The 26950-nt window shown below is 40.4% G+C and overlaps 1 protein-coding gene across 5 annotated transcripts in view; it reads right to left on the bottom strand.

Moving 5' to 3' along the window:
* The window catches only part of LOC145449092 (uncharacterized), a 52209-nt gene extending 25574 nt beyond the window's left edge, over nt 1-26635 (bottom strand). For 2 of the 5 annotated variants that reach the window (XR_013918131.1, XR_013918132.1), the window contains exons 1-7: nt 24834-26631; nt 24481-24645; nt 14639-16099; nt 8046-8350; nt 7006-7110; nt 6528-6629; nt 4114-4263 (exon numbers count right to left, since the gene is read on the bottom strand). Coding sequence is in view for 3 of the 5 variants with exons in the window: in XM_080327564.1 (XP_080183690.1) it covers nt 3482-3565; nt 4114-4263; nt 6528-6629; nt 7006-7110; nt 8046-8350; nt 14639-16099; nt 24481-24645; nt 24834-24876 (2415 nt within the window). In the remaining 2 variants the exon portion in view is untranslated. Of the gene's footprint in view, nt 1-948; nt 3566-4113; nt 4264-6527; nt 6630-7005; nt 7111-8045; nt 8351-14638; nt 16100-24480; nt 24646-24833 lie in introns of those variants that run through there. The other 3 variants (XM_080327564.1, XM_080327562.1, XM_080327563.1) reach the window with 3 other exon arrangements.
* Between the last annotated feature and the right edge of the window lie 315 nt (nt 26636-26950).

Raw genomic sequence — 26950 nt, 5'->3', positions numbered from 1 at the left:
GGACAAATTCATTTAACTTGAATTAATTCTTTGCGTGCCTCGCGCGATTTGGTTTCGCTACAAAACTAGAAATGAAAAAGAACGCATTAAATACGCGTGATTTACAGAATTGAGTCAAAGTGAAATCCCAATTATAAAAGGTCGGTATTTTCTTAGCAACAGTCTCGGTGTGCACAGTACGCTAGTGCGGGTCCGGTAGGCACATGCATATTCGTACTAGGACACATCATTTCATGTAAACGTTTTGCAAAACCTGCGATTCAGCGAAGTCTGCTCCCAGACAGATCGACGGTGATAACACCTAGAATCCAGAATGATCGACACATGTTTACCGAAACCGTCTATATGGATATGACCTGAGGTGATCAAAGTAGTCGAGAAAGCTACTCAAGTAGAAGTAGAAGTAGCGACGAAAAAATCTACTCAAGTACGAGTAGAAGTACTTCTTCCATAATCCACCTAATACTACTCGAAGTAGAAGTAGAATTGACTGATTTTAAATCTACTCAAGTAAGTAAGTAGTTTTGAAAACAGTCTTAATTCGTTTGCATGGACTGTCAAAAGCTCCAAATTGAGCTATGCGGAAGGTGCAGAGAGCTTGATTCGTATCGATGTATCCCAGAAGGTATCAATTTCCGACAGAATAAACATTCTTTCGCATCATGGGATGCAAATTATGGTATTGATATGAAACTGCAATACTAATCCTTTGTTTACTAGAAGACCCCGTTTTAGAGAATATCATGGCATAGAGCCCTACCCCATATTAGAAGGCCCCAAGTCCAGGCGAAGAGCGATACGGAGAAGTTGTATCGGATACGGTTTCAACACTTTGCGCGATTAGTATACGTTAATAACAAATATTGTAGATCGTAAAATATATACTTAGTGTAGCTTTATTTCCGGAATATAGAGGCATTACTACACTTGCGTTTATGCTTCAACAAACAACATGTATGTTCTGCAGAAAAAAGAACTGAAAGTAATTAGAACTCAAAGTATGATACTCGGAATTGAAAGTGAAATACAAATACCAATTCTAAAAAGCGAAACATATATTTCATGTCTTTTGTCCATAAAGCTTCAAAGGTGATCTGCTAAAACAGGTGTAACGTTAAAAAAGCCGGTTTTTCCAGATTAGCAGGACACGTCACGGGCTGCTAGATTACGATATGATAGGTAACTGCGAGATTGCTATACGGTAGTTTCAAAAGTTATGGTGTGCCATATTTACTGTGATGAAATATTTGATTTGGGCGACAATGCGGTGTGAGCGGAACCAAGCAATCCGCTACCTAAATTATATTCACTGGTACTTTCGTGAAAACATATCTGTCACTCCATATCTACTGTGCGCGAAGCGCAACAACATTTTTTGCCTTTACTGGAATTTTATGAATATTAAACGCGCGAAGACGGGGAATAGAAGATCGCGCCGAACGGGTGAGGTGAATCGCAACAAGTCTAACGACGCCGAAAGGACAAGAGATCTCATCTACGTGGAATACCCGGATCGTATGCTAGAAAAGTCCACAACGACAGCCGACGACAGAACGAGTTTTGTCCAACATGATAGTTTGACTCTGAACGTCTTGGACTGTGATGTTGCTCATAATGCAAACAAGCTTGAAACGATACACGAATGCGATGAACATTCAACAAAGACCACCAACGCCAGTCAGCGCAACAACTGGGCGGATCAGAAAAAAAGCACTTTGGGCTCCGGAAAAGAGCAAGAGCAAGAGCCCCGAAATTCCTCAGGCTATCTTTCGTATTAAGGTATTAAACTACTTCTACTTGACAAACTGAAAATAGCGAAAAGTAAGTAAGTAGATCACAAATTATTACAAAGTAGAAAAAATCGGATCTACTTGAGTAAGTACCAGAAGTCGAGGAAAACTACTTGGGTACTTCCAAAAAGTAGAAGTACTTCGTTACTGACAACCTCTGGATATGACTGCGCGGCTCCGAAATGACGTCAACGAATAGCCCCGCTCTTGAAATCTTGGCCCGCGGTACAAATGAGACCCGAAGAGGAAAACACCTCACCCAGTCAAGAAGTAGGAATTTGTAATCTTTTGAGTAGCCTAGCGACAATCTTTCCCAGAGTTCACAAAATAAGAACATGATTCAACAAAGTAACGTGGACCCACCCGAAAGTTCATTAATAGTCTTAACTGTGTGGTATGGGTGTCCTGCATGCTATATATGGAAGTACCAATATTATTGGCTAAATTCATGCATAAACTTTAAAAAAAATTGCGCTACCTGAAGGTCTATGCATACCGCTATCAGCGATTAGTGCAATGGATCTCAAACTGTGCGGCGCGAAAGCATCTGACGGGGGCGCGAAGTTCCTGAGAGAAATAAAGTTTGTGAACAACGAAAGAGGTTAATTTGTGCTGAAACTTTCAAGTTTCAATAACCTTCTAATGATAATGCCATGTATAATATACCTTTTGAATCCAAGAAGCAAGGATTTAAATCGGAGTGGCTTGTAACGTCGAAATAGTCACTCTGAGTATACTCAATCAGGACTCATTTTGTGGAATGCCACTCTTACAAAGCGCATTTTTTTTTCGCAGCCGATAAGTAATCAATTGAATTATTCACTTTCCGAATACCCGCGAACCGAAGAGTATGATTGTATGTCCGGTTAAGAAGTGCCACGTTTGATTTGTGTGCGGCTCGCACCATTGGGTTTTGATTTAGTTCATGGTCAAGTTCAGCTAACTTTGAGTTATGCCCACGTCAGAAAACACAAGGGATTAGACACCAAAATCGCTAAAATATGTATATGCTACCTTCTGCCGTTGCACATAATTATTTTTGACAAAATATCCGACTGCTTTGCTTCCAGCTCATATTTATTGCTATGTGTATCGTCCGGGTTTGATATTCGAGAAGTCTCCAAACAGTGATAATCTCCTATGACATCAAACTATGTTTCTGGATGACAAACATTCTGGTTTATATTTATATAAGGGGGGGGGGGGGGCGGGGGGCGAAATTTTCCACTGTCTTCAAGGGGGGCGTGTCGAGGAAAGTTTGAGAACCGCTGGATTATTGCGTGATAAGCCGACAAACATGAATGGATAGGTATTTCGTTCGCCGTTACCTAACACGGCCATATCAACGAATCGCTAAGGAAAAGGTGTGTTTGCGCGTGTGTTTGTGTTTTTGTGAATTATATGTATCAATGGAAGTATGGGCAGTATGTGGAGAGAAGCCCTCCAGAAGTTATTTGGGACCAGGACCATTGTTTTTGGAGGTATACAAAGTATCGTTACGGCCCTGCTTGAAGAAAACACGCTCGTCTCATTATTCAGTCAACAGTTGCTTGCGAGAGAAAAAATGACCTTTTTTCATCATCGGCCTGATTTCTCCTAGGGGGAATTTTGGCTCAAGTTTTGGCCAACGGGTCCACGGGATGAAAAAGGTTGGGAACCACTGTCGTAGAATGTCGTGAGCTCACGTCAAGTCACTCATTTGGCAGCACTGGCATTCGCTGTCGCCCTCGTCTGCTCTTTCTGATATATTCCTGACGAATATCGACTTCGACATGCTGACAGGATATATTCAGGTCAAATCTCGAGATTACCCAGTAAATTAACCAAAACCAACTTTCAGCCCAAATTTTGAAAAGTTGGGTAATGAGGATAACCAGAAAATCTCATTAAGGAATACGATGCGTATAGTTGGGTTGTAATCAAACAAATACCCGCGAGAACATGTTTGTCTATATTTTTTGTACATATAAACTCACGTTTCTTCGATAACAAAGACTTTTTTGACTATATTAGATGTTTGCTTGTGATCTCAATAATACTACAGTGCGGCGCGCCAACATATTTTATTGTTGAATGCGGCCCTCTATGTCTACATGGATAGCATCTTTTCAGCTACATGTATTCCAGGCTTGAACAAGAAAGCGCTATATGTTTCATTTTTATGTAGGCCATTCAAACACTGGTTAATCGATTGGGTACAGAATGCAGATATGGTTTGGACGAGAGTGAATCAAAATCGAATCGTGAAATCTGTCAACCATGGCATTCATGGTAATATCAATCTTCAGCTACAAATATTGAATCCAGAATATCCATCACTGACCTTCTGTAGTTTCGACTTCGACAACTCCGGCAAATCAGCCTGCTTGGCGTATAGATTTGAAGGACATTTGAGATATCTTGCATCGAAAATCATAGCCAAATATGTCGCTCGAATAAGAAGAGCAAACCGTTCCAGTACTACTGTGCATTCCTGTGAAAAGCATATGTCCACAGACAGGTAAAAACAAATTTGTTACTGAAGCATACTCTCCAATATATACGTTCAAACAATTACCACGACTATTGAATGTCACCTCATTAATCGAAACTCTCGGTGTATTGGTGACCGACGCAACGACCACCGACGAACCCACGGTTGGCCACACCTGCCCTACAACTGGCTTCAGTGTGTTACCATTCAATGTCACGTAAAGTACGCAATGTAGAAATGCCGACATAGCTGATTTTTAAGACATTGCTAAAATTGTCCACAGGATAACGGTACAGGCGTGGTTGTTTTCTGTGTTCATGGCATTTCGACTACCTTGGTCATTTTACACCAGGCGGGTATTCTTCAATGTGCTTCCTGATCCGTTGACTTGCCGGCCGGGTCAGGTTAAAGACCTGACTAGTAACACTGGCATCCATGGCTTCCCCGATTGGCGCTTAGCATTACAGGTATAGCATGGAGGGCGGTGAACGACTTATAAAGCCTTACAAGGCTATTTCTGCACATTCCTTGTCCAGTGGCATGTACCATTGTGGTATGCGTGTGCAGTGTGCACTGTGCACAGATCGTGTGTATGCATAAAACGAGTCCGTGTATGTGCCGAAAAACATTAAGGATAAAATATAGGGCCTACACCGCCCCATTTCCATTCCAGTGTCGCACAATCCACTAATACTATTATTTTCATCTGCCCAAGACACACAATGTAAACACACAAAGCGATGTAATGAACTGATAGTAGGATGACGAAACCAAGGGCGGAGATAATAAAGTTAGCTGATCCGGGAGAACGCTGATCGTGTGATTAAAAACTGCTAATCGGTACGCATTTTAGGCGGAGATAATAAAGTTAGCTGATCAGAAACAATGCTAATCATGTGATTAAATACTGCTAATCCCGACTCATTAAGTTGGAAAAGGCTACGCGCGATGCTTACTCGAGGTGTCCCGAGATTTCAATCAAGTAGCGTAATCTGTTGCATCATAATGCGAAAACGCGTTATAGGCTGTCAGTTGTCAATTGATAGAATGAAACAGCAGCCTGCTGATAACGCTACTGCCACTGCAATAGGTAGAATTATCATCATCGCGAACGCAGTCTATGCAGTTTAGTTATCTCTAGTTTGTTCCGGTTTGTTAAATCATGAAATTAACTCCTACTTTATGCGCCGCGATCAACCAGTTTCCTTAATCCTAGGTTGACAAATCCTGACGAACGCGATAATCGACTTTATTGCTAATCCAACTTTGTTATCTCCGCCCTAAAGGTTACGGTCTCTCCACCTAAAATCCACTTCGGCCAAATGTCAGACATCATGGTTTTATGGCTCTTTTTTCATTCGTTTTCGCTGTATTTATTCATCCTTCATTGGTTCTATCAATTGGCTTATTGTAAATGCGCCGTACGAACAGCGCATTTAGGGAGAAAGAGCCCAGTTACACCTCCGATACATATAAACGTGCTACTCCTTGACTCAAATCTGGGACTCTCCAACGATGACTGTGGATTAACAAACGACGCCAACTAACAGCAGAAACGCATAACTTTCGATGTCTGAGGCTTGTGTCGGAAGATGCAAGAAAGTTTGAGAACCACTGACCACAAAACAGATTCGATACTGACCATCGATCGTCCTATTTTAAAATAGGTTAATCCACCCCCTCCCCCCTTCGGCGGAGAGACTGCGGTTCGAGTCTTTCACGTAGCACGTTTTGAAGTCTCCGCGGTTTATGTGTTCGTCCGTCCTAACGTCGATGGTCCCACAGTGTCACCAAGAAATGCGCGGACAGAGGCCCGTCAAAGAAGTTGATTTGGTCAAAGTTCTCCAACTCCATGCATAGGCGGACGATGAGAGATATTGGGCTCAAACGTTTCATGACTTTGTTTTGGTAATCATCCACGATGGAACCAAACGTCTACGGTAAATGTTCTCTTCCCGTGTGGATTTTTTATTTCAGCTTGCTATCAGCGCCAAATTTCTGACGTAGTAGCGTTGCATGGAGTAGTACGGGTTAAAATCTAATTAGAAAGTTTGAGGGATTTTTATTGATACATGAGGTGACTTGCGATGTTTTCGGGAGTTGAGAATGGGACAGGGTCGCCGTTTTCAAATATCTCGATAGGAAAATAAATGCTTGTTTGTTGTAGTGGAATATAAAATGAAACTAACGAAAAATGAGCGATAGAAACAAGCGCATTCGATTTCAATTCATACCATCAAATACAAATAATCTTGATAACGAACCTTCATGTTGAAATGCCCTGCAACAAAGTTGCCACTTATCTCGACGACATCGTCTTTGTTCTTCAACGTTAAATCAAGTCCTACTGCAGTCATCATGACGACCTTAATATTGTTCAGATGAAAAGCTCGAGATCGTGGGAAGTAGCCTATCCATCGTCGATAAAATAACATGACGAAACAACGCAGCAGTTACTTTTATGACTTTGATTCCACGATATCATCGATATGACAAATCGCTTATTAGACATTCATATTAATGAAGTTGAAAACATATTCAAAGCATCGAACAGTTTCATTTTTTCTTTCACGGCGTCAATCGATCAACAATTGTGACATTACTAGCATTTATTTATTATTTGGCTCACGTAAGATACAACTACTGGTGAGCAGCATTCATTGTAACGTTGATTGGTAATAGCAGATGGCTTTAAAATGCAGTCACTTCGTTGATAGTTATCAAGTCCTCCTCCGAACTCACTCTCCAATTCAAATTTCCTGACATCGATTCAATCCGACGATGCCCGAGGAGTGAGCGTAGTGCTGTTGCTGACAAATTGTTGTCACGAAAATCCACTTTGTCAACCTGAAAAGATGGACATACATATTGTGAAACGTAGAGATTACGCATATATAAAATGCAATCACTAATCAAATCATCGACTACCGTATAATTATTTACTGGTACGGAAATCCATTTCGTATAATGTAGAACAGGAGTGGGCAATTATTTTTCCCGGCGGGTCAAATGTGCAGCAGAAAATATGTTGGTGGGCCGAGACACAGGTTTAGACTATATTCTGCGACGTGCAGTTTATTTGTAAATTGAAAGCAGTGAATTACATTGTCAACACATGCTGCTAAGCGGATGTGATAATATTAGGTTACAACCAGAGCTTTGTGTGGCTGGTAAAATAGCTTTACTGTTTTGATAAATTCGCTATAGCAGGTCTTCCGCCTTAGCCGAGTGTATGTATTTATCTACAAGGTTTTTTCTCATAATGCCGACACAAATTATATTACTTAAACACGGAGACCTGCTCGGTGCTCATCATATACCAAAAATACGGGTTCACGACTCCAGTGACCAATACAAGCTTTGTAGTATCCAGCAAACTCGGAAAAAGCAGTAATTGAGCTCTTCCTGCATGGCGAGTGAGTGAAAGAATGCTTGTTAGATTCAGCTGAGTTAATATGCCCTGGGAATAAGTAGGGATATGAAAGTGCCCCGCAATCCAAGCGAACTGCCACCAGAAGGATAGACGGCACCGCTCAGAATCCACGCCACAGATATCTAGTTTAAACATTTACCTCGGTCCGCCAATTTATTTTCGGCTTCACATTCGGCCCGTGGGGAAAGATAATTGATCACCTCTTGTCTATAGTTTTAGTCCACGCATTAACATGACTAAGTAGATTCTATGGTCTAAATTCCAAGGGACCTTTCGCGGGCCGGTCAGAATCACATCGCGGCCGCACAATGCCCATGTCCAATCTAAGGCATTGATTACTAGACCTCACGTGTATTTGATCCTTGAGACATCTTGCAGTAATCCTCAAAAGCTCGTCGTCGATTCCGCAGTTGCGTAAAATCAAAGTGTCGAGTCTTTCATTCCTTGCTGCAAGGGAACCGACGATATGAGCTTCATCGCGACTCAATGAGATGCCAGATGTATCGATCACGGAAAGAAGTTTCATCAGGTTGTCGTCGTCGGATTCAAAAATAGCTGTAAATAGTTCCATCCGAACGTGCTTGTCCACAGTTTTCTCGAGTTGCGAACGAATCGATCGACGGAGAACGTGCTGTTTCACCAACTGATTTGAGACTGTCGGAGAACAAGGTAAATCTCGAATACGGTTTGCTATAAGACGTATTATAAAATAAGCAATGCACTCTAAATATGATGTGATCTGTAATTAAAAATAAGAGTGGGAAACAATTTTTTCTGTTACTATTTTGCAGTCACCGTATTCAGACTGCAAGTTGTTATTGTTGTTTGTATTCATTGTGTTCGGACTACTATGGTAATTTACACCGGTCGATATTTCATATTGCGATTCTTTATCTGTCGACTCGCTGCACGATTCACTTTCGTTCTAGGCTTTTATAAGACATCGCTGACGCGGATCACATGGCCAGGAGAAGCCTGCATAAATAAAACCCCAATACTTAGGAATTTTGGAGTCACCCTTGGTTGAACTCAAACTCGCAATCCATTTGTGTTGAAGCGGTGAAAAGTACCACTACGCTATCTCGCCACACATTACAAAAAGAAAACAGGTCAAGTCAAGTCATTTGAAAAATGCAAAGTCTAGTAACGAGTCAAGTCGCTCAAAGTGACTCGACTCAAGTCACATCAAACGTGTTAGAGTTATTGCCATTTAAAGTTAACGATATGATAGGGTTACCATATTTTGGAAATCTAAAAAGAGGACACTTTTTCAGAATTTTCAGACTTGCAAAACCAGAGGAAAATTCTCAAAAAATGGTCAATTTTACACACTTCGTGGTCGGTTGACTAAAAAAAGGTTAACTTTCCGCTCAGCTCCCGAAATACCCGCCGGAGCGTCACTTCGGTGCTGATTTACGGCACTCAGTAGGATTTTGCAATAAATATGACCAAATTTCTCAAAAAAGAGAATAAAATCTCAAAAAAGAGGACAAAAGGGCGTCCTCCGAGGACGGACAAATCCTCTTAAAAGAGGACGTATGGTAACCCTACGATATGAGAATGCTACTCCTAGGTTGACTATACTCCATGCCAGGGTCTGAATCGCAATCTTGAATTGCAGTTTTTCGTTGACTCGTCTTGACTCGAGTCATTTTCTTAAAAACGAAAAATGACTCGACTCGAGTCAATTTTTGTCTTGACTCGATTTGTACTGGAGTCCTTGCACATGACTCGTACAAGTCATATGACTTAACACATTCTATATTATTTATTCAAGTCTCGTATATCAGGACCGATGAAAAACAGGCCCAGAAGCCGTCTTATATCTGTTTGAATAAACATGTTTAGTTTGAGTAAAATGAGTGAGTCCGAGGCCTTCGATTCCACCAGAGAGTGTCACAGAAGTGGACTGAACCTGAGTTTAACTCGATACTGAACATTAAACGCAATAAATCGGCTCGGACTCGAGCTTTAACACTATGACTCGGATACGATCCGTTGCTCTGTGACTTGAACTTGAACTTTACTCGGTGGGGAATTGAAATCGACTCGACTTGGTTCGAGTCAAAATACGACTAAATGGCCAATAAAATAAAACAACTCTTGTCGGTGCAGAACTTCAATATGCAAAATATATATAAATTGAAATGAATCCAAGTATATTGGGTGACACTCATCAAGAGTATAATCGTCAGAAACTAGTACAGAATTCAGAAGAACCTTGTATATCAACGATCTCTATCAGCAACTACGATATCCAAGACATGAAATTCGGAAAACCTCACATACTATTTTTAAATTATTTTTACGAACTCCTTTGGCACAAACTAGGTTAACATATTATTATGAAAGTCTACCTACACCAAGGCGGACATATTTATATACAACTGATTTACAATTGATTCTATCCAAGTGTTCTAGTGCTGGGCATGGATAGCTATAGTCCACGGACCGGATATACGCCAGCTTTTTATTCTTGGCCAGAGCCAGAACGGAGCCGGATTCATAGTTTTGCTGATAAGGCCAGAGCGGGCCAGATTCGTACTTTTTCTGATACGAGTGGAGTGCTAGGTAGAAGTATGCAGGATTTAGTCACGTGCGCTTTTTTCTTACTTCACCAAACAAACTCAAAGTTTTCGAAATAATTCTGATAGTCAAGAGACTCAAGACTTTGAAAACCCTTATTTTCAACTATCACAAATTATACCAGTTACTAAAGAAGATCACAATGCGACAAGGATAGGGGCAAGAAAGGTTAGTTCCTTCAAGATACATCAATAACGTCTTGATCTTTGTAAGTATGATGAGCTTTTGCTTGTAAATATGGTGTGATGTGTTTTCATGTAACATATGGAGCAGGGGTCTCAAACACGCGCCCCGCGAGAGCATTTTGTGCGGTCCGCGTCGGCGTTTTGGATTTTCTAGTATTCGACAATATTTAACTGCCACGTATCATTTTTAGATTTGAGAACTTGAAGTTCACTCCAAAACCGCTCCAAAACCTGATACTACTCATCCAACTTCAATATCGCAACACTTTCGAAAGCTACCATGCGGTTAAAGATCTGCGTCACATTAACTGTTCATCATAATAAAACATAACACGTTGATTATTTATGACTGAAAATTGGGATTCTGACTTATGAGCAATCTTTTGTAAAATTACTCGAACTTGGACTGAATGGGTGATAAAATGTAAATGACTCGAGTTGAGTCGGTTCAAACGTAAAAATCAGAAAAGGACTTGTGACTTGGAACGTCGAGTGTTGGTAAGTCATGGACGCAACAAACCATCAAACTGTCATGAGGAATAGTAATATATCAAAAGGTCGTAGCGGGCGTTACGTAGCGTAGAGGATCTCGCTATCAAAGCAGGTCGGTATGACAACCATTGACTCTCTGTTGCCTCCTCGATGTATAGTTAGTTAGGCCTACAACTTGGGTCCATGTTATTATTGATAATTGAAGGTGGCGAGTAACAAAGTGGTTCGCTCGACAGCTGTAACACCAATATATTGTTAGGCGATTTCACTTTTCTTTACTATCACGCAATAATGTTATATTTATATTGTTAATCCTCTGCTCCAATATTGGAAGGTGAACCTAACACTGATTTAATTTGACTTTGGTAATGACCAGAGGTGGTCAAAGTAGTCAAGAAAGCTTCTTAAGTAGATGTAGAAGTAGCGACGCAAAAATCTATTCAAGTACGGGTAGAAGTAATACTTTCAAAAGCAACCTAAAACTACTTGAAGTAAAAGTATAATTTACTGACTTTAAATCTACTCAAGTAAGTAAGTACAGTTATGAAAACGTCGTAATTCGTTCGCATGGACTGTCAAAAGTTGCAAATTGAGGTATGCGGAAGGTGTAGAGAGCTTGGATCATACTGACGCATCCAAGGGCAGGACCGTAACAGTACTTCGTCAGACCCCCTAAAAAACTTTGGTCTTGGGCCCTCCACAGGGGGATAGACCAGACTTTTGGGGGGCTTGGCCCTCCAGACCCCTCTCACCCCGTATATTTTTGCCGCTACTTATCATCCAGATTTGTTATACTGTTCAGTGAGACAGCATTAGTCGCCTAACCGCGCGAACCGCGAAAAATTTCTTTAATTCATCATTGAATTAGTCAATATGATCGGGAATCGCATATTATTGCTATCAACTTTTTTATCCTCTCTCTCTGCACACATAATTAGATTTACCGGTAGAGCTGAGCGACGTGTCTTGGAAAATGTAGGGTTCGTAAATACTAATAAACATATTCGGGCGGACCCGCTAATATAATGACTGCGTTACATGATGTTATTTCGTGATCTCCTGTCTACTACGTCGAAAGATATTGAAACCGCCCAAACTTACTAAACTAAAAGACGTACCCGATTTCAAATTATTATTTCTGCACTGGCAAATAATTTGTCTCAGTGGGGTGGCGTTATGTTGTGGGGCAGAACACGAACATTCGGCGCCAGCCATTTAGTCGCCTATGAACAATTAAATTATTGCATATATATCGAAGTCAGCATAAGGGCAGGCCTTATCGACCAAGGTTTTCTCGCTGCCGATCGTTCTGGCGCACTGCTCGGAGTCGCATGGTACATAGGGTTGCAAAACGTCCTCTTTCAAGATAATTTGTCCTCTTTTTTTACTTTTCTGAAAGTGTCCTCGCAGGACGCCCAAATGTCTTGATCTTTTGAAAGTTTTGGTGAAATTTGGTGAAATATATGTTAAAATTCAACTGAGATAAAAGAAATCAGTACTCAAGTAACGGTGTGGCGGGTCTGTCGGGAATTGAGCCAGAAAGACGACCTTATTTTAAGTCAACCAACTACAAACTCGGAGTAAATTTACCAATTGTTCTGGATTTTTCTCCGGCATTGTAAGTGAGAGAATTTTGAAAAAGTGTTCTCTTCTCAAATTGCCAAAATTTGATAACCCTAATGTTACATGTCCTAAAACGGCTAAAACTTCATACGCCTTGGTGCGTCGTGGCGCGGTAATGGCCGACGCCAAAATACCTAATTCTACAAATCATGCGTATTTGGGTAGGGTGCCCAATAATCAAGATATCTTACCCTATTAAAAATAGGTACATTTTCAAAAAATACTCCATATTTTATCTTAAATCACGAAATAACTTTGGGCCCCATTCGAGATCGACCCCCCCCCCCGCCAATTGGGGGGTTTGGGGTGCGGCAGTTACGGTCCTGCCAGGAAGTATCGGTATTCGACAGAATAATAATTCGTCTGCATCATGGGATGCAAATTATATTGCATTGATAAGATACGACAGTGGTGCTTAAAGCCTCATCAGGCTTTGTGGCCCACGACAATGGCACAATGGCAATTTCAACAGTTCAATGCATTTTTTTTCTTCGCGACTTTTTCTTGCTCTCTCTCTCTCTTCCACACGGATTCATTCTTCGAATCTTTGCTGGCGATTTCCAAGCTCGGCTTACTGTACTTTCTGGGCTTTTTAATTCACTGCAATTGCAGTGAGGTCGGCGATGAGGAGCCCAGATAAACCTCCGACATATAGAAACTTGGTAGAGCCGAGACTCGAACCAACAGCCATTGGTGTCGTGACGGTGTCGCTTAGCACATTGCGCCACTCGCTTCCCCAATGGGATGCAAATCATAGTATTGACATGAAAATGTGATATTGATCTTTTGTTCACTCGAACACCCCGTTCTAGAAAATATATTCACATGGCGCCCTTCCCCATATTATAAGGGCCGTAGTTTAGTCGAAGAGCAACACGAAGAAGTTGTATAGGATTTCCGTGTTAACACTTTGTACGATTAGTTCCATAAAAAATATGGCAGATCGTTAAAATGCCATATAATGTAGGTTTATTTTCGGAAAATAGAAACATTGCTGGACTTGCTTTCATGCTTCAAATAAAGATTCTCTCTCTCTCTCTTTATTTCTCTCTCTCTCTCTGTCCCTCTCCCTCTCTCTTCCCCCCTCTCTCTCTCTCTCTCTCTCTCGCTCTCCCTCTCTCTCTCTCTCTCTCTCACTCTCTCTCTATGGTCTCCAGACAAATGGTTGCGAAACGGTTGTCTCAAGAGTTATGATGGGACATTTATGCTGCGACAATGCGGTGTGAACGGAACCACACAGCCGGCTACCTAAATTATAGCCACCGATAATTCCATGAAAACTCTTTCTAGTAGGAGGATTAAACTACTTCTACTTGGCAAACTGAAAACAGCGCAAAGTAAGTACGTAGATATGAAAATATTACGAAGTAGAAGTAAAAATAGCCGAAATTTGATTTACTTGAGTAAATACCACAAGTTGCGGAAAACTACTTGAATACTTCGAAAAAGTAGAAGTATTTCGCTACTGACCAACTCTGGTAATGACATGATCAATAGCCTACTTATCAGAAGTATGCCAGAAACCAGGATTGGGATACACTGCTCAAATGCTCTGTTATCAGATCAATCCTTGTTAAATCATAAAAATTCTACCTATAGTTGTGGTACGTCAAATGCCCGCTAGCTGCAAATTTGTAACGCGACAGCTTTTATGATGTAATGTTGCATTTGTCCCGTTGCTTTGTGTCTTATCTCATTATTGTGACAAGTTATGCCAAGTACAACAACAATTTTATTCAAATATTCAAAAATGTGATTTGTTTCGTGCCAGGCGTGAATATTACGATAATTGATCACATCTTCATGATGTGTGTGTTATGCCAGTATATAGACTACAAGGTCCCGTCAAATAAGGCCTACTTGGAAATACATGTACATTGAATACCCCCATTATTGATGCTGCAGCCCACGGCGTCATCAAAAACTAGGAAATTGGCCAGCGACTACATTGGAGTGTGAGACCCCTGATAGAGTAATGCGAAGGCTGAATAGAAATGTTGTTATACTATCATTCCCATAACCATAACCGTAAATAAAGTCACTAGTTCTAACTTACTTTTATAGAGATAATCCGTTGATTTTTCGTAAACGAGCCCGAAAACGAATCTCCGAACTACCGACCATCGTTCTTCGTGGAGATGTCTGTCGTCGAATTGAGAGAATTTTCGAGATGTCATTTGCGCTATAAAACTAGCCGCAAAAAACTCTTGGATGCTTTGATGACAGAAGAAGAAAATATAACCCCCTTCAACTAAATGACGACTGAGGAGATTGTTACCGGGAACCTTCATTATCAGATCTTGCACTTCTTCAATACACACGCCGAACTTTCGCATATCCTCTTTGTGAAACACGACTCTCCCTTCTTTCATTCCTCGATAAGCCATCGCCTTCAATTTCATTATTATTTGGTCAATATTGTCGCGATTTCGGATGTTTTCGACGCCATGAAGAGCAGCGATGATCCTTCGGTAAAGTTCCGTGACTGTTGAGGGAGGTGGTCTCGTAGGATCTCGTGCCATTACAACTGCTGTTAGGATCAGAAACACGGGAACACACACTAGGTTTAGTAACCTAGGTGACATAATACGAATATCCTCCCAGGCTTCAGCACCATTTATTCCTATTAAAGACACGAAAAGCTTTTCTGCGTCATTTGGCGCCAATCCCGAGAGAGTAATGATGCCGGTGGGTCGTACTTCTGCAGGTAACTCTGACACTGTAAATTCGCGTGCAGAGAATACGATTTTTGCCTGGGGAAGCAGATTACCTGACAGAATGTTGTACATTATTGTTGCAGTGTCGGCATTGGAGAAGGGATTGATTTTATTATAATTCTTGGTATTATCAATCTTCCAGGTCGCCTGATCTAGACCATCGAAGAATAAAACTGCTTCCATTTGATTATCCAGCAACCACTGGTAGGTATTTTCCTCATCTGCCTCATTTTTGAAAAGTCCTCCGAAAAGAAGAGTTGACGGTTTCACTGAATCAGCGTAATGTATGGTTTTCAATTCAATGAAGTGTACCATTCCGAAGCCATCGTGATGAGAGCTTCCTTGCTTTCGGTTGATGGTATCGAGTGATTTTCTCGCTAATCTACGCATGATAGTGGTTTTCCCCGACCCCGCAGACGCAACAATGCCAATGATAGAAGTTTCCTCGCAGAGATGGGGATCAGTTTCTTCTGTGATTAACATCCAAACCTCATCTAACGTCAGGGCATCCTCACGCTTCACTTCGTGTTTGTGAAATCCTATTTCCTTTCTTAGTTGATTTTTTACGACCTTCTTCCTTCTTCTACCAAACCAAGACGACTTTTGTATCGTTACCTCTATGTCCTCGACGATTTCATAATTCCCTTTGAAGTAATCGTACACTTTGACTTTTTTCATTTGCGGGTTAACTTGGAAATTTGGTTGGTGCAGTCGCTCAGTCTTGAAGTCATCGAGAATTTTTTCGGTAGTCTTTTGCCGTGTATTATTGTTGACGACATTTACCAGTTCTGAAAACTTTTCTGCAACAAAAAGATCGCAATGGGTTATCAATATGTTATATCCCTCTCGTGTTTACTCCTCTATGGTATCGCGATCCAGAGGTTTATTGTTCGATTCCAGCTGACCCAGTCATTGGAAAGAATAGACTCAATAGAGCAGTGGTTCTCAAACTTTTTTAGACACGTTCACCTTCGTGATAGGGAACAAATTCGCGCCCCCCTTTTCGTCGTATCATAAAATACAACCAGAATGCTGGTAATCCCAATAATTTGCTTAGTTTCGTACAATACACAGAGCAATTACTATGAATTGGAGGTTATTCGCGCCGCGCGCGAAGACAATTTTCAGTTGACCGTAGCTTCGCGCCGCTCGTCAGATGCTTTAAGGGGGGCACCCCCCCCCCAGTTTGAGAACCACTGCAATAGCCTGTTTTGGTCCCAATCGCAAGTAAATGGGTATGACTAGGGTTGCATTTGAAACAAAATCTAATTTAAAGCAAACATGTTCAATACAAGGCCCTTACATGCATTTTTGTAGCCATGACGTCACGAAATTTTTAATTGTGACGGCACAGTGGATTGGCATTTCCTTCGAGGAATAGAGCATTCGACCACTGTCATATCGTCAACCAGGACTACATCGTTTTTACGGTCGGTGGACTTTATCATCAGAACATCCATTCCGTACCAATGATTTATTTATATATACTTGCTATAATTGTTGAACCGACGATGATTTCGACTGTTCCAGCCTCCCCATATCGTATACCTTGTCTATATATTGGGTGCAAATTGTCCGTAGACTCATACTACATGTTTTTCCGAAAGTATTTACACAAGCATGGCATAGTTCGACAACGTTTAAAAAATCTCAATTTTTTTAAAGGCATTTGTTTAAAACACTGTTTTGAACAAAGTGGTTTAAAATACCGTTTGTTTCAAATGCAATCATCGGTATGAGGTTGTGACAGGATCGAAATTCGTCATTTCAATTCAGCCAAATGTTTATGCAGGTCACCAAGCACTGTTCACTCGTCGTATGCATCACAGGAAAAGCCGACAAACTGCCGAACCTTCTCACTCTCTCATCCTCTAACGATCCTCTAAGTCAGTGGTTCTTGACCTTTTTCATATCGTTACCCCCAAGAAGGAAATGACAGGATGCAATTACCCCCTTTCAAAAAAATAACCAACTACAACTTGCACTCAATTAACTGTAAAACAGCACAAAGATGACGTTATAATGTACACTGAAATGCCTGTTAAAAATATCAAGTCAATGGGAAGGCTAATGCTGTTTTCGTGTTATCCAGTGGCCAAATCTGAACAAAGGGAAGGATAATAGACAACATCTCATGTAATTGTCAATCGCAAAATTTTTTTGACTTGATAGATAGGCCTACCATTGCAGAAAATCCTACCTCACAGCAATAAGGAAATTCAATCGGAAAGCACAATGCCATTATGATAGGGTTGCCATACGTCCGGAATTTCCCGGACATGTCCGGAATTTCACTGTTCAAACTAGCGTCCGGGATGAATTTCTAAAATATGCCAAATGTCCGGAATTTTGAAGACTTGACGTAGGCTCATAATGTTTCCGTAAATCAGCATAAAACAATATTTTTTTGGAATATTTATGCTGATGCATGATATTTTTCTTGATGTGGGGTGATTAAAAAGCTCCGTGGTGCGCACCGGCATAAGGCTGATAAACAATCTTATCGGTAGGACATGATAATGACTTAACGATGTTCAATTACGCTCCCTGTATTTTCGAACTCATCATCCCCCACCAGCTCTACCGCTAACTCTGATCATGTGGGCGGAGATTAGTATCTATAAAGTAATATATCGAACGACCAATATTATTGTCAGAATTCATTCACATAATTTAACGACCAGATGCATATGGAAGCCAGATTCATATAGCAAGCACCCCTCCACCCCCCCCCCCCCCCCATCGAAGTTGCATCGATTACCCTATAGTGTGGGCTCAAAATCATTGTTTATTTGGGCGGGAGGAGGCTGAAAACATGTGCTTTCGGTCCCGGTTACACAACACACAGCCACATACTCCTGAACCGGATCGTGACCACCTCTGGTCTATGAGCAAAGCTTTGCTAGTGTGACGTCATAACTCGTTTTGAAATCCACTAGTGGGCGCTAAAGAGCGTCCGGAATTTGGATTGCTGAAATATGGTAACCCTACATTATGACAAAGATTGGTTATTCATTTTGAAGGCGAACTCAAAAGGTTTCAAACTCTACCTTCCGTTTCTTCGTAGGCATTTTCATGATTTCAAACCTAATTTTACTGACTAGACTAGACCGCTACCCTTTTCAACACAAACAACTACACTTTTTTGTTACTGCATTATAGGTGTAAACTGTAAAGCCTCTTGCAGTCTTTCAATTTGCCAGCATGCTCAGTAATATGTGATCCGCACTACTGCAAAATAAATTGGACTTACCTAGCACCACACTAAATCACAATCGGCCCCGCTATTCATAATCACTAATGGTGACTATGATATTACAGCAGTCATGGTGTGTTAAGTGAAACGAAATACATAGAAGCTCGCAAAAATATATGTTAGCCTACATTCATATTTACGTTTGAAAATACTTCAGTGCAGCGCTTAAGTACATCAAAAAGTTAATTTGAATTACCCCCCAAAAAATTGGTATAATACTCCTTTTGGGGTAATTACCTCCAGGGTAAGAACGACTGCCCTAACTCAAGGGTGACCAACGAGATGTCTGCGGGCACCAGGGATCTCGTAAAGACCGGCGAGCTTACTTTTTAAGCATCACCAAATGTAACAACTGGAACAATCAAATGCTCTATTGATTCCATTAAATCCATATTTTCGACGAGGACCTACAGGGGAATATAAACTTACGCCTTAACGGTCTAGAGCAGGGGTCGGGAACTTATGGCTCTTTAGATGATAAAATATTGCTCTTTGATGAATTGCACTATATTCGCATCTTATTTGTGAATATTATCAGAAGTTATTGATGAATTTCCTACCCGCCGGAATCAGAATTCTTTTAGTAGCTGAGACATACAAATGTTTGTTTTTCAGGCGTGTCCGGGGGTTAGAGGCTCAGAAATCTTTTCTCAAAATCCTAAGATGTTTGCTAAATATTGTCTGCTAATAATTGCTAATTAATATCAGTCATTAATAAAGGATATTTCTGTAGGGCAAATGCCGTATACCTTCACCTTATTTTTAGAGGTATATATCGGACAAATCTAATCCGTCGAGATGGATACGAAGTTTGCATATTGGTAAAAACAAGCTTGCTTTGAATGTTATGTCCAATATCATAGTTCAGCGTACACAATGTTGCACGGCAAATCTTGGATTGCAGAATGCGTTGATTAATCAGAAAAAAATGCAAACATGGCGAATCCTGACCATCAGCGCGAAAAAACTGCCTCGAAACTGACATGCCCAATTAGAAATTTAAATTACGCAGCCATCCACATTCCTGTTTATTGGGTAGCTTTTTCGCACAGCCATTTAAATCTAGTCTTGTTGCGCAATGTTATGTTACCGCCAATGAACTTGAGAATTGAGAAATAATGTCAATTGTCAACCAAATGATATCACTTAACCCTATTATCCATCTTTGGTTATTATCCCGGTTTAGAGGCACTGATTGAACCGTGCATGACTGCCAGTACAAAAATTGAGGTATATGACTCCCTTCGCGCACAAATGACGTCATGTAATCGTCCATTGTGACGTAACAGTTAATTGAAATCCTTGTATGACTCTTTCAGCATTACAATTTCAAATATACGGTCAATATGGCTCTTTTGATGAAAAAGGTTCCCGACCCTTGGTCCAGAGGCTAAACCGGACAATGTATTGTACGTCAGACTATTGCATTGGTGTCAATCATAGATAATAATTGTTATTGCGGGCCAAGTTCACAGCAGCGAGTAACTGAATATTCACAAACGGAAACTGAATATTTCGAACGAATTTTTCTAACAAAACAAATTAGGTAAATAAGGCAAGGTGCATGTTTGTTTAGTGCTGAATTTCTTTTCACGCTGGCAGTATGATCAGAGAATGGTCCAAAAGTTACATGTAAAGAATTTCAACAAAATATGTTATAATGACGTGGAAAATTGTAATAATAAAAAGGTTCACAGTGCAAAACCTACCTAGGCTTGTGTACGGACACGACCATGCAATTTTTTGTTGTTCCAACACCGAACGCGAACGTGAACCTCACGTTCACACCATCCTTAGTAGCTAGCAGTGTTGGGATGACTCGAGTCATCCCTTGACTCGAGTCAGCTTTTTCGTATGACTTGACTTGACTCGAGTCACTTTGTAAAAATGACTTGACTTGACTTGACTCAACGCTTCAAAATGCAGATTGACTAATGACTCGAAGCAAAATTTACGAGTCAATTTCAAGTCATCAAGTAATCGATGTCGACTAAATCACCGTATCTTGTATGCAGAGGTGGTCAAAGTAGTCAAGAAAGCTACTCAAGTAGAAGTAGAAGTAGCGACGAAAAAATCTTCTCACGTACGAGTAGAAGTACTTTCTCCATAAGCAACCTAAAACTATTTGAAGTAGAAGTAGAATTGATTGACTTTAAAAGTACTCAAGTAAGTAAGTAGTTGTGAAAACGATCCTAATTCGTTCACATGGATTGTAAAAAGGTGCAAATTGAGCTATGCGAAAGGTGACGAGCTTGATTCATATTGATGCATACCAGCAGGTACCCAATTTTCGATAGCATAAGCATTCGTTAACATCATGGGATGAAAATGGTAGTATTGATATGGAAATGCGATATTAATCCTCTGTTTTCTCGAACAGCACGTTTTAGAATATAGCATGGTATGGCGCCATCCCCCATATTATACCGCCCGTAGTTTAGTCGAAGAGCAATAAGGAGACGTTGCATAACATACGGTGTAAACACTTTGCGCGATTAGTAAACGTTTATAAAAAATATGGTGGACCGTAAAAATGCCATATTGTGTAGCTTTATTTCCGGAAATTAAAGGCATTACTACACTTGCTTTATACTTCAACATATGTATGTTAACCAGACAAAAGAACTGATATTAAATATAACTCAAAGTACATGATACTGGGAATTGAAAGTGAAACATAAATACTACTTATAAAAGCGGAACATGTAATTCATGCCTTCAGTCCAGAAAGTTTCGAAGGTGGTAAGCTAAAGCAGCTCTAAAACTAACAAAAAGTCAGAGTCCACTTTTCCAGGTTAGGAGACGCCATGGACATGCTAGATTACGATATGACAAGTAAATGCTAGATTGCGAAACATCAGATTCAAACTTTATGATGAGCCATATATACTGAGATGAATTATTTCATATGGGCGAAGGGTGACAATGTGGTGTGAACGGAACCACGCCAACCCGCTACCTAAATTATATTCATCGATACTTTCGTGAAATCATACTTATCACTTCGTATCCACTGCGCGCGAAGCGTGACGAAAATTCTGGGCTTTACTCAACTTTTATGAAAATTAAATGTTGATACTCCGTGAAAACAGCCCCGAAATTCCTCAGGCTATCTTCCTGATTGGAAGATTGAGCTACTTCTGCTTGACAAACTGAAAATAGCGAAAAGTAAGTAAGTAGATCACAAAATATTACGAAGTAGAAGTAGAAGTAGCGAAAATCAGATCTACTTGAGTAAGTACCACAAGTAGAGAAAAACTACTTGAGCACTTCGAAAAAGTAGAAGTACTTCGTTACTGACCACCTCATAAGTTCGGATTGTTAACCGATCACTCAATGATTGTGCGTTTTACCGAGCCTCCATTGCTACATCACTAATGAATTGATCGTTAACGCAGTGATCGGAGCATATAGCTTACATTGTCGTAATCTTGCTCACCTCCACCAACCCTCTTACGTGCTTTTAATCGAACGAATATTGTCCATAGTTTTATAGTTGTATTTCATATTATGTGGGTAGGGTATTGCTCCATATCATTTTTTGAACCTTCTGATGCTTCATGTGCTATCCTATATTTTGGCTGAAAATTATAGATCAGTGGTGGGCAGAGCTGCTTCATGCGCGAGCTGCATATCAAAAATCGTTGCCTTAAAAGAGTCACAACGCAAAAATTGATGTATAGCCTACTACTATAATTCGTCACAAGGAAATATTGGTATCAGACGATGCGTCTCCACCTAGGCTGCAAGGTGTTTGAAATCGGACTGATATGACGTCAAACAGTGTGGAGATCGGTAATCATAATACTTCGTAAATATGTCTTTTTTGGGTAGTTCTTGGAAATTAAGGTTTTGGTGATTGGTTTCGTAATGACGTTTCAATTCTAGCTGTGTGATTATTGGGCGAATCTTGACGGAAAAGGCACAGTGGGTTACGTTCATTTTCACCGAATGCATATTGCACACTCATTGAAGAGTCGCAATCAAGGACTCAAAGGGCATGCAGCATGCGGCTCGCGAGTCACAGTTTTCCCTCCCCTGTTATAGATCGAGGCTATACCGCTATATTTGCGTAGTTTGACAGCTCTACGTATGCATGAGCGATAGAGCGCCTTCTTGCGTAATCAACTCTTTATTCGTTCCTCGATTCAGAATAAATGGGGACTCCATCCGTATTTAAAACAGTTAGCAAACTGCAATGACCTTGAATCATGTATCGTACTTTGAAAATTCAACTTGACTCAACTAGTGACTTGACTCGTGACTTGACTTGACTTGAATGGACTTGACTCGAGTCACCTTTGAAAATCGAGTGACTTGACTTGACTCGAGTCAAAATCTGCAATGACTCGAGATGACTCGTGACTCGAAGGTAGTGACTTGATCCCAACACTGGTAGCTAGCTATAGTCAATATGAGATAATGTGATTTCACAAAACTCTCTCAGAAGTGAACATTTTAAAATGTCAATTTGAAGAATGTGCACTAGGAGAAAATATAAAAAGAATACTGTGTTGCTTATTGATATTTATCAGTTTATATTTATTGTATGAAATGATTGAGATGATCAGTGCTTCCACCAAAAAATGTTATCTGTAAATAATAACATATAGTTGAAGGAAAAATGAGTAGATTGGCTATTTCTGGTAATTTATTTAAGCGTGTATGAAAGTGGTAACCATTCGCTTTATTCAGTACCCGAGAAGGATAGCTCTTAGTTTCCCTGCTTTAACTCCAACTTTACCTATTGATGGATCGCTTGTAACTATTTTGATGCTCTACGGTCATATCAAATCAGGGAATTCAATAGGCAAAACTGCATTAGTGACACAAATGAAGGATAAGCAGGAACTAGCAAATACGATAAGCGTTTATTAAGATTAGTGAACTTGTTTTGCAGCATCAATGTTTGGCTTGACTAAAATAATATAGCCAGCATCACACTCCATAAAAATTGTTATTGTAACTAAATACATTAACAAAATATCGTTTCTGATCCTGTCACGCTTATGTACGGACTAGAGTTTGCAAATAGCTGCGCTAACTGCATCGATACTGCTGTGAGGGAGAGGGGTCAGTTTTCACCATCGAGATACTTTGGCGATGGACATACGATAGAACCTTTCGGTAAGGTTATCGAGTCCGCCCCACCATTTTTCATGTATGCCACGCTGATTGCCTAGCTGGAAGGCAGCAAATCAAAGATTTACCATCATGTCTGACCCGACTCGGGATTGAATCCGCGTCATGCCGATCATGAAGCCGGAGGTTTCTTACATGTCGATTGTGCAAGCTCATATCCAAATCCAACTATAAAGATTTAACAATGCAAATTGGGTGATAATCCTCATATACAGTATCCGTACATCCATGTCTTATATGGTTCTCTCTGGCAACTGATTGTAACTTTTATCAACGTCAGGTGATAACAGACCCGTTATAATCCGTCTATGCTTTTATCAATCAATCAAGATCTGAATTCTTCCTTGGATACGTCCCTATAACGGGGGTACTTGAACCGGGGTATGTGAACCCCAGAGGTACTCGACTTGTTGATGCATGGACACATCCACATCGACGATTTCGGTTAATATGCGGTAGTTATTTTGGGCCAACATTTTATCGCCTTGATCTTTTTTTTACGAATGCACCCTGTATCAGTATCGGTCACCTACCAAGCGGTTTTCAAAATAAAAATAATTTTAATAATAATAATATGCGGTAGCTTATTAACCGAAACAGTTGCGGATTGTCCCTTCTGCAACCATTTAAACGAAGCCCTGTAGAACCTTAGTAAACAAAAGATGCATTTGTCATTCGGTTATCCTTATAAGCCACCAATTCAGACAACAAACATTCATTCTAATTTATTAATCATTCTTCTCTATAGTGGGCGGGTTACCGAATACAGCAACAGCACCTCACCGCGGTTTGCAGGATCTGTTGCGCTTTCAACATTCACAATGTAGTTGACGACTTTATCGCCGAGGATTTGATCTCCTGCCTTGACACTAACCGAGCTGTTGATGAAATTCTGATTGACATTTTCACCTTCTGCCAATGTTGCGGATCCGAAGGTGTAAGAATTGCCTGTAAGATTTCGGTAGACCTATAAATGATCGTGAAATATTGTTGTGTTTTTTTAACCTTATTAGTCTCTTTTATACGAATGTTAGGCTACAATATGAGTGATATGTTGCCTTCAGATAATTTTACAATGATTCGATAAGATTAATATCAATAAATGGAGACACGAATAATACATGCATTATACTTACTGTTCTTTCCACCAGGATTTATACCGGGACTTCTTCCTGCCATGGTAATGATTACGAGATATTAAATTGTTAGTGGAGCTGTCGATACAATGATTAAAACATTTGGAGTTGCATCTAGATCCATGCATTGTGAACTCTTGAACCCTGAACTCCGATAATCTGGTGTCGCTTTGGTTTGACAGATGGCATACTCGTTACTGGCAGAGATGAGAACGATCATGTGCCAGTTTTTTCCTGGTCCCAAAAGGTTTTCTGACTAGCCCAGCAATACTGGATGCGAATAAGGGGTACTTTTTGGTCAATAACTATACTCCAATGTCTAATATGATATTACCGGTAGTTAGTAATAAGATGACGACAGGACATTTTGCTCCAGGCACGTTGTCAGGAGTAACATCTTTCGTATGACACTGAACCTGCTTTCCCGGCAATATCTTATAAACACAGGCGCGAAGACAAGAAAGCAAAAGTGTTGTATGTTTGAATTACCCTTGTCACTTCACATGACGCAATATGTGAGTTTTCGTGTTCGTGTCCAAACGAACCCGAACCTTTCAAGGTTTCGCGCCATCCCTCAGCATTTCCCCAGAAGCATTGTGTAGGCCTACCTCATGCGTTGCTCGTGTATTGCTGACCACCCCAATAAAACCAGTGCTGTTTCTAACACCAAAATGACCCAGTTGGTAGGATTTAAAAAATTATTATCGAAGCATAAGCTTCGAACACATTTGAATTCGCATGGGAAATGTTAACATTTTTGTGCGGTTTACACCCTGGATGAGCAATATATGATAATATACATTATCCGAATCACACGAGTAGGCTACTTTGACGTATAAAAGATAGTACACGATTATATATATAGCATATAGTGCAAAATTTCTAGAAGTTTCTGATGAGGTAAAGGACACATTTATACATTTTATGGGTATTGAACTCCGCACTCTCCCGGTATGGATTCCGATCCAGCTTTTCCTTCATATAGAATTATACGCATCGACCACAGACGACAACTATGCTTGTCCGGAGCTACTTTACCAATTACTGATGCAATATAGTGGCATTTCAGAACCACATAAGTGGATTTTAGATGGATGCCGAGTGGTACTGACCAATGATCATAGCCTTTTTTAATATCAGATTACCGCAAAAGCAAACCAGCGAACGTGTTTACCATACGGGCTGTAATGCTACAAGTACTACAACAATATGGGAGAGCAATTGTACAGTTTTTCTTAGATCGTTTCTATCATCATGTTCCTTCCCCTTCGTTCGGTAGCACTGCGTGATTGATATATCTCTAGGCTTCGATAAACACGCAATCGCATGAAATCACGCAGCTATACACACACTCATAAACGGCTTCCGTTTAAAATAACCGGAGCGCACACAGTCACTGTCATCATATCTTGTGTTATAGCGAGTCTAAACCCTAACCTAAGCCAACCACAACTCAAACTCTAGCATAATCAACCCCACCCGGCTATTTTGACACTCGTTGTTTCAGCACTCTCTGTCTTGACACTCGCTATTTTATCCTGTTGCCATGGGAGGCTACCCATCACCGCTTGTTATTTTGCACCGTGATCTATTTTCTATTGACATATAGTTGCCTAAATTTCACAAATCTGTTTTCCTGATACCACGCAGTCACTTTTAGAGCCACCTTGTGGTTGTAGGCTACTCGTAATGTCGTAAACGCATATCAGTAAACTATAATTACTTAACTATATTACTCGTCTATAGGTATCTTCACATAACAGTTTCCTGTTGTCATCTATGTTGTGTGATACGAGAGACAATAATAGAAGTCTTACAACAGTCACCTCATGAGTGCCCGTGTTGACTCATATCCTGCATCAATGTACTTGCAAGAGCTTTTTGCGATAAGTCGTATAGACAAGTGGATTGTGTATTTGAGAGTGGGTTCCCTACAAACCATCTAAAAACTTTTCTAATATCAGAGCACTAGTCCTTGATTAACACGGAATGACAACAAGATTAAATTTCTTTGACTGGTATACTGCCGTAGTGAGTCTAAGCAGGATGGCTTGTATATGCATAAGGGGTTTTATGGTGCTCGACTACCACGGTCTTGTGCACCGTTTTAGTGATGT

Source organism: Botryllus schlosseri, chromosome 10 (genome assembly GCF_051294905.1).
Source record: "Botryllus schlosseri isolate E-star chromosome 10, Bs_hap1, whole genome shotgun sequence".
NCBI lineage: Eukaryota > Metazoa > Chordata > Ascidiacea > Stolidobranchia > Styelidae > Botryllus > Botryllus schlosseri.
The sequence above is the reverse complement of the archived record's forward strand: the minus strand, read 5'-3'. Positions and strand labels throughout refer to the sequence as shown.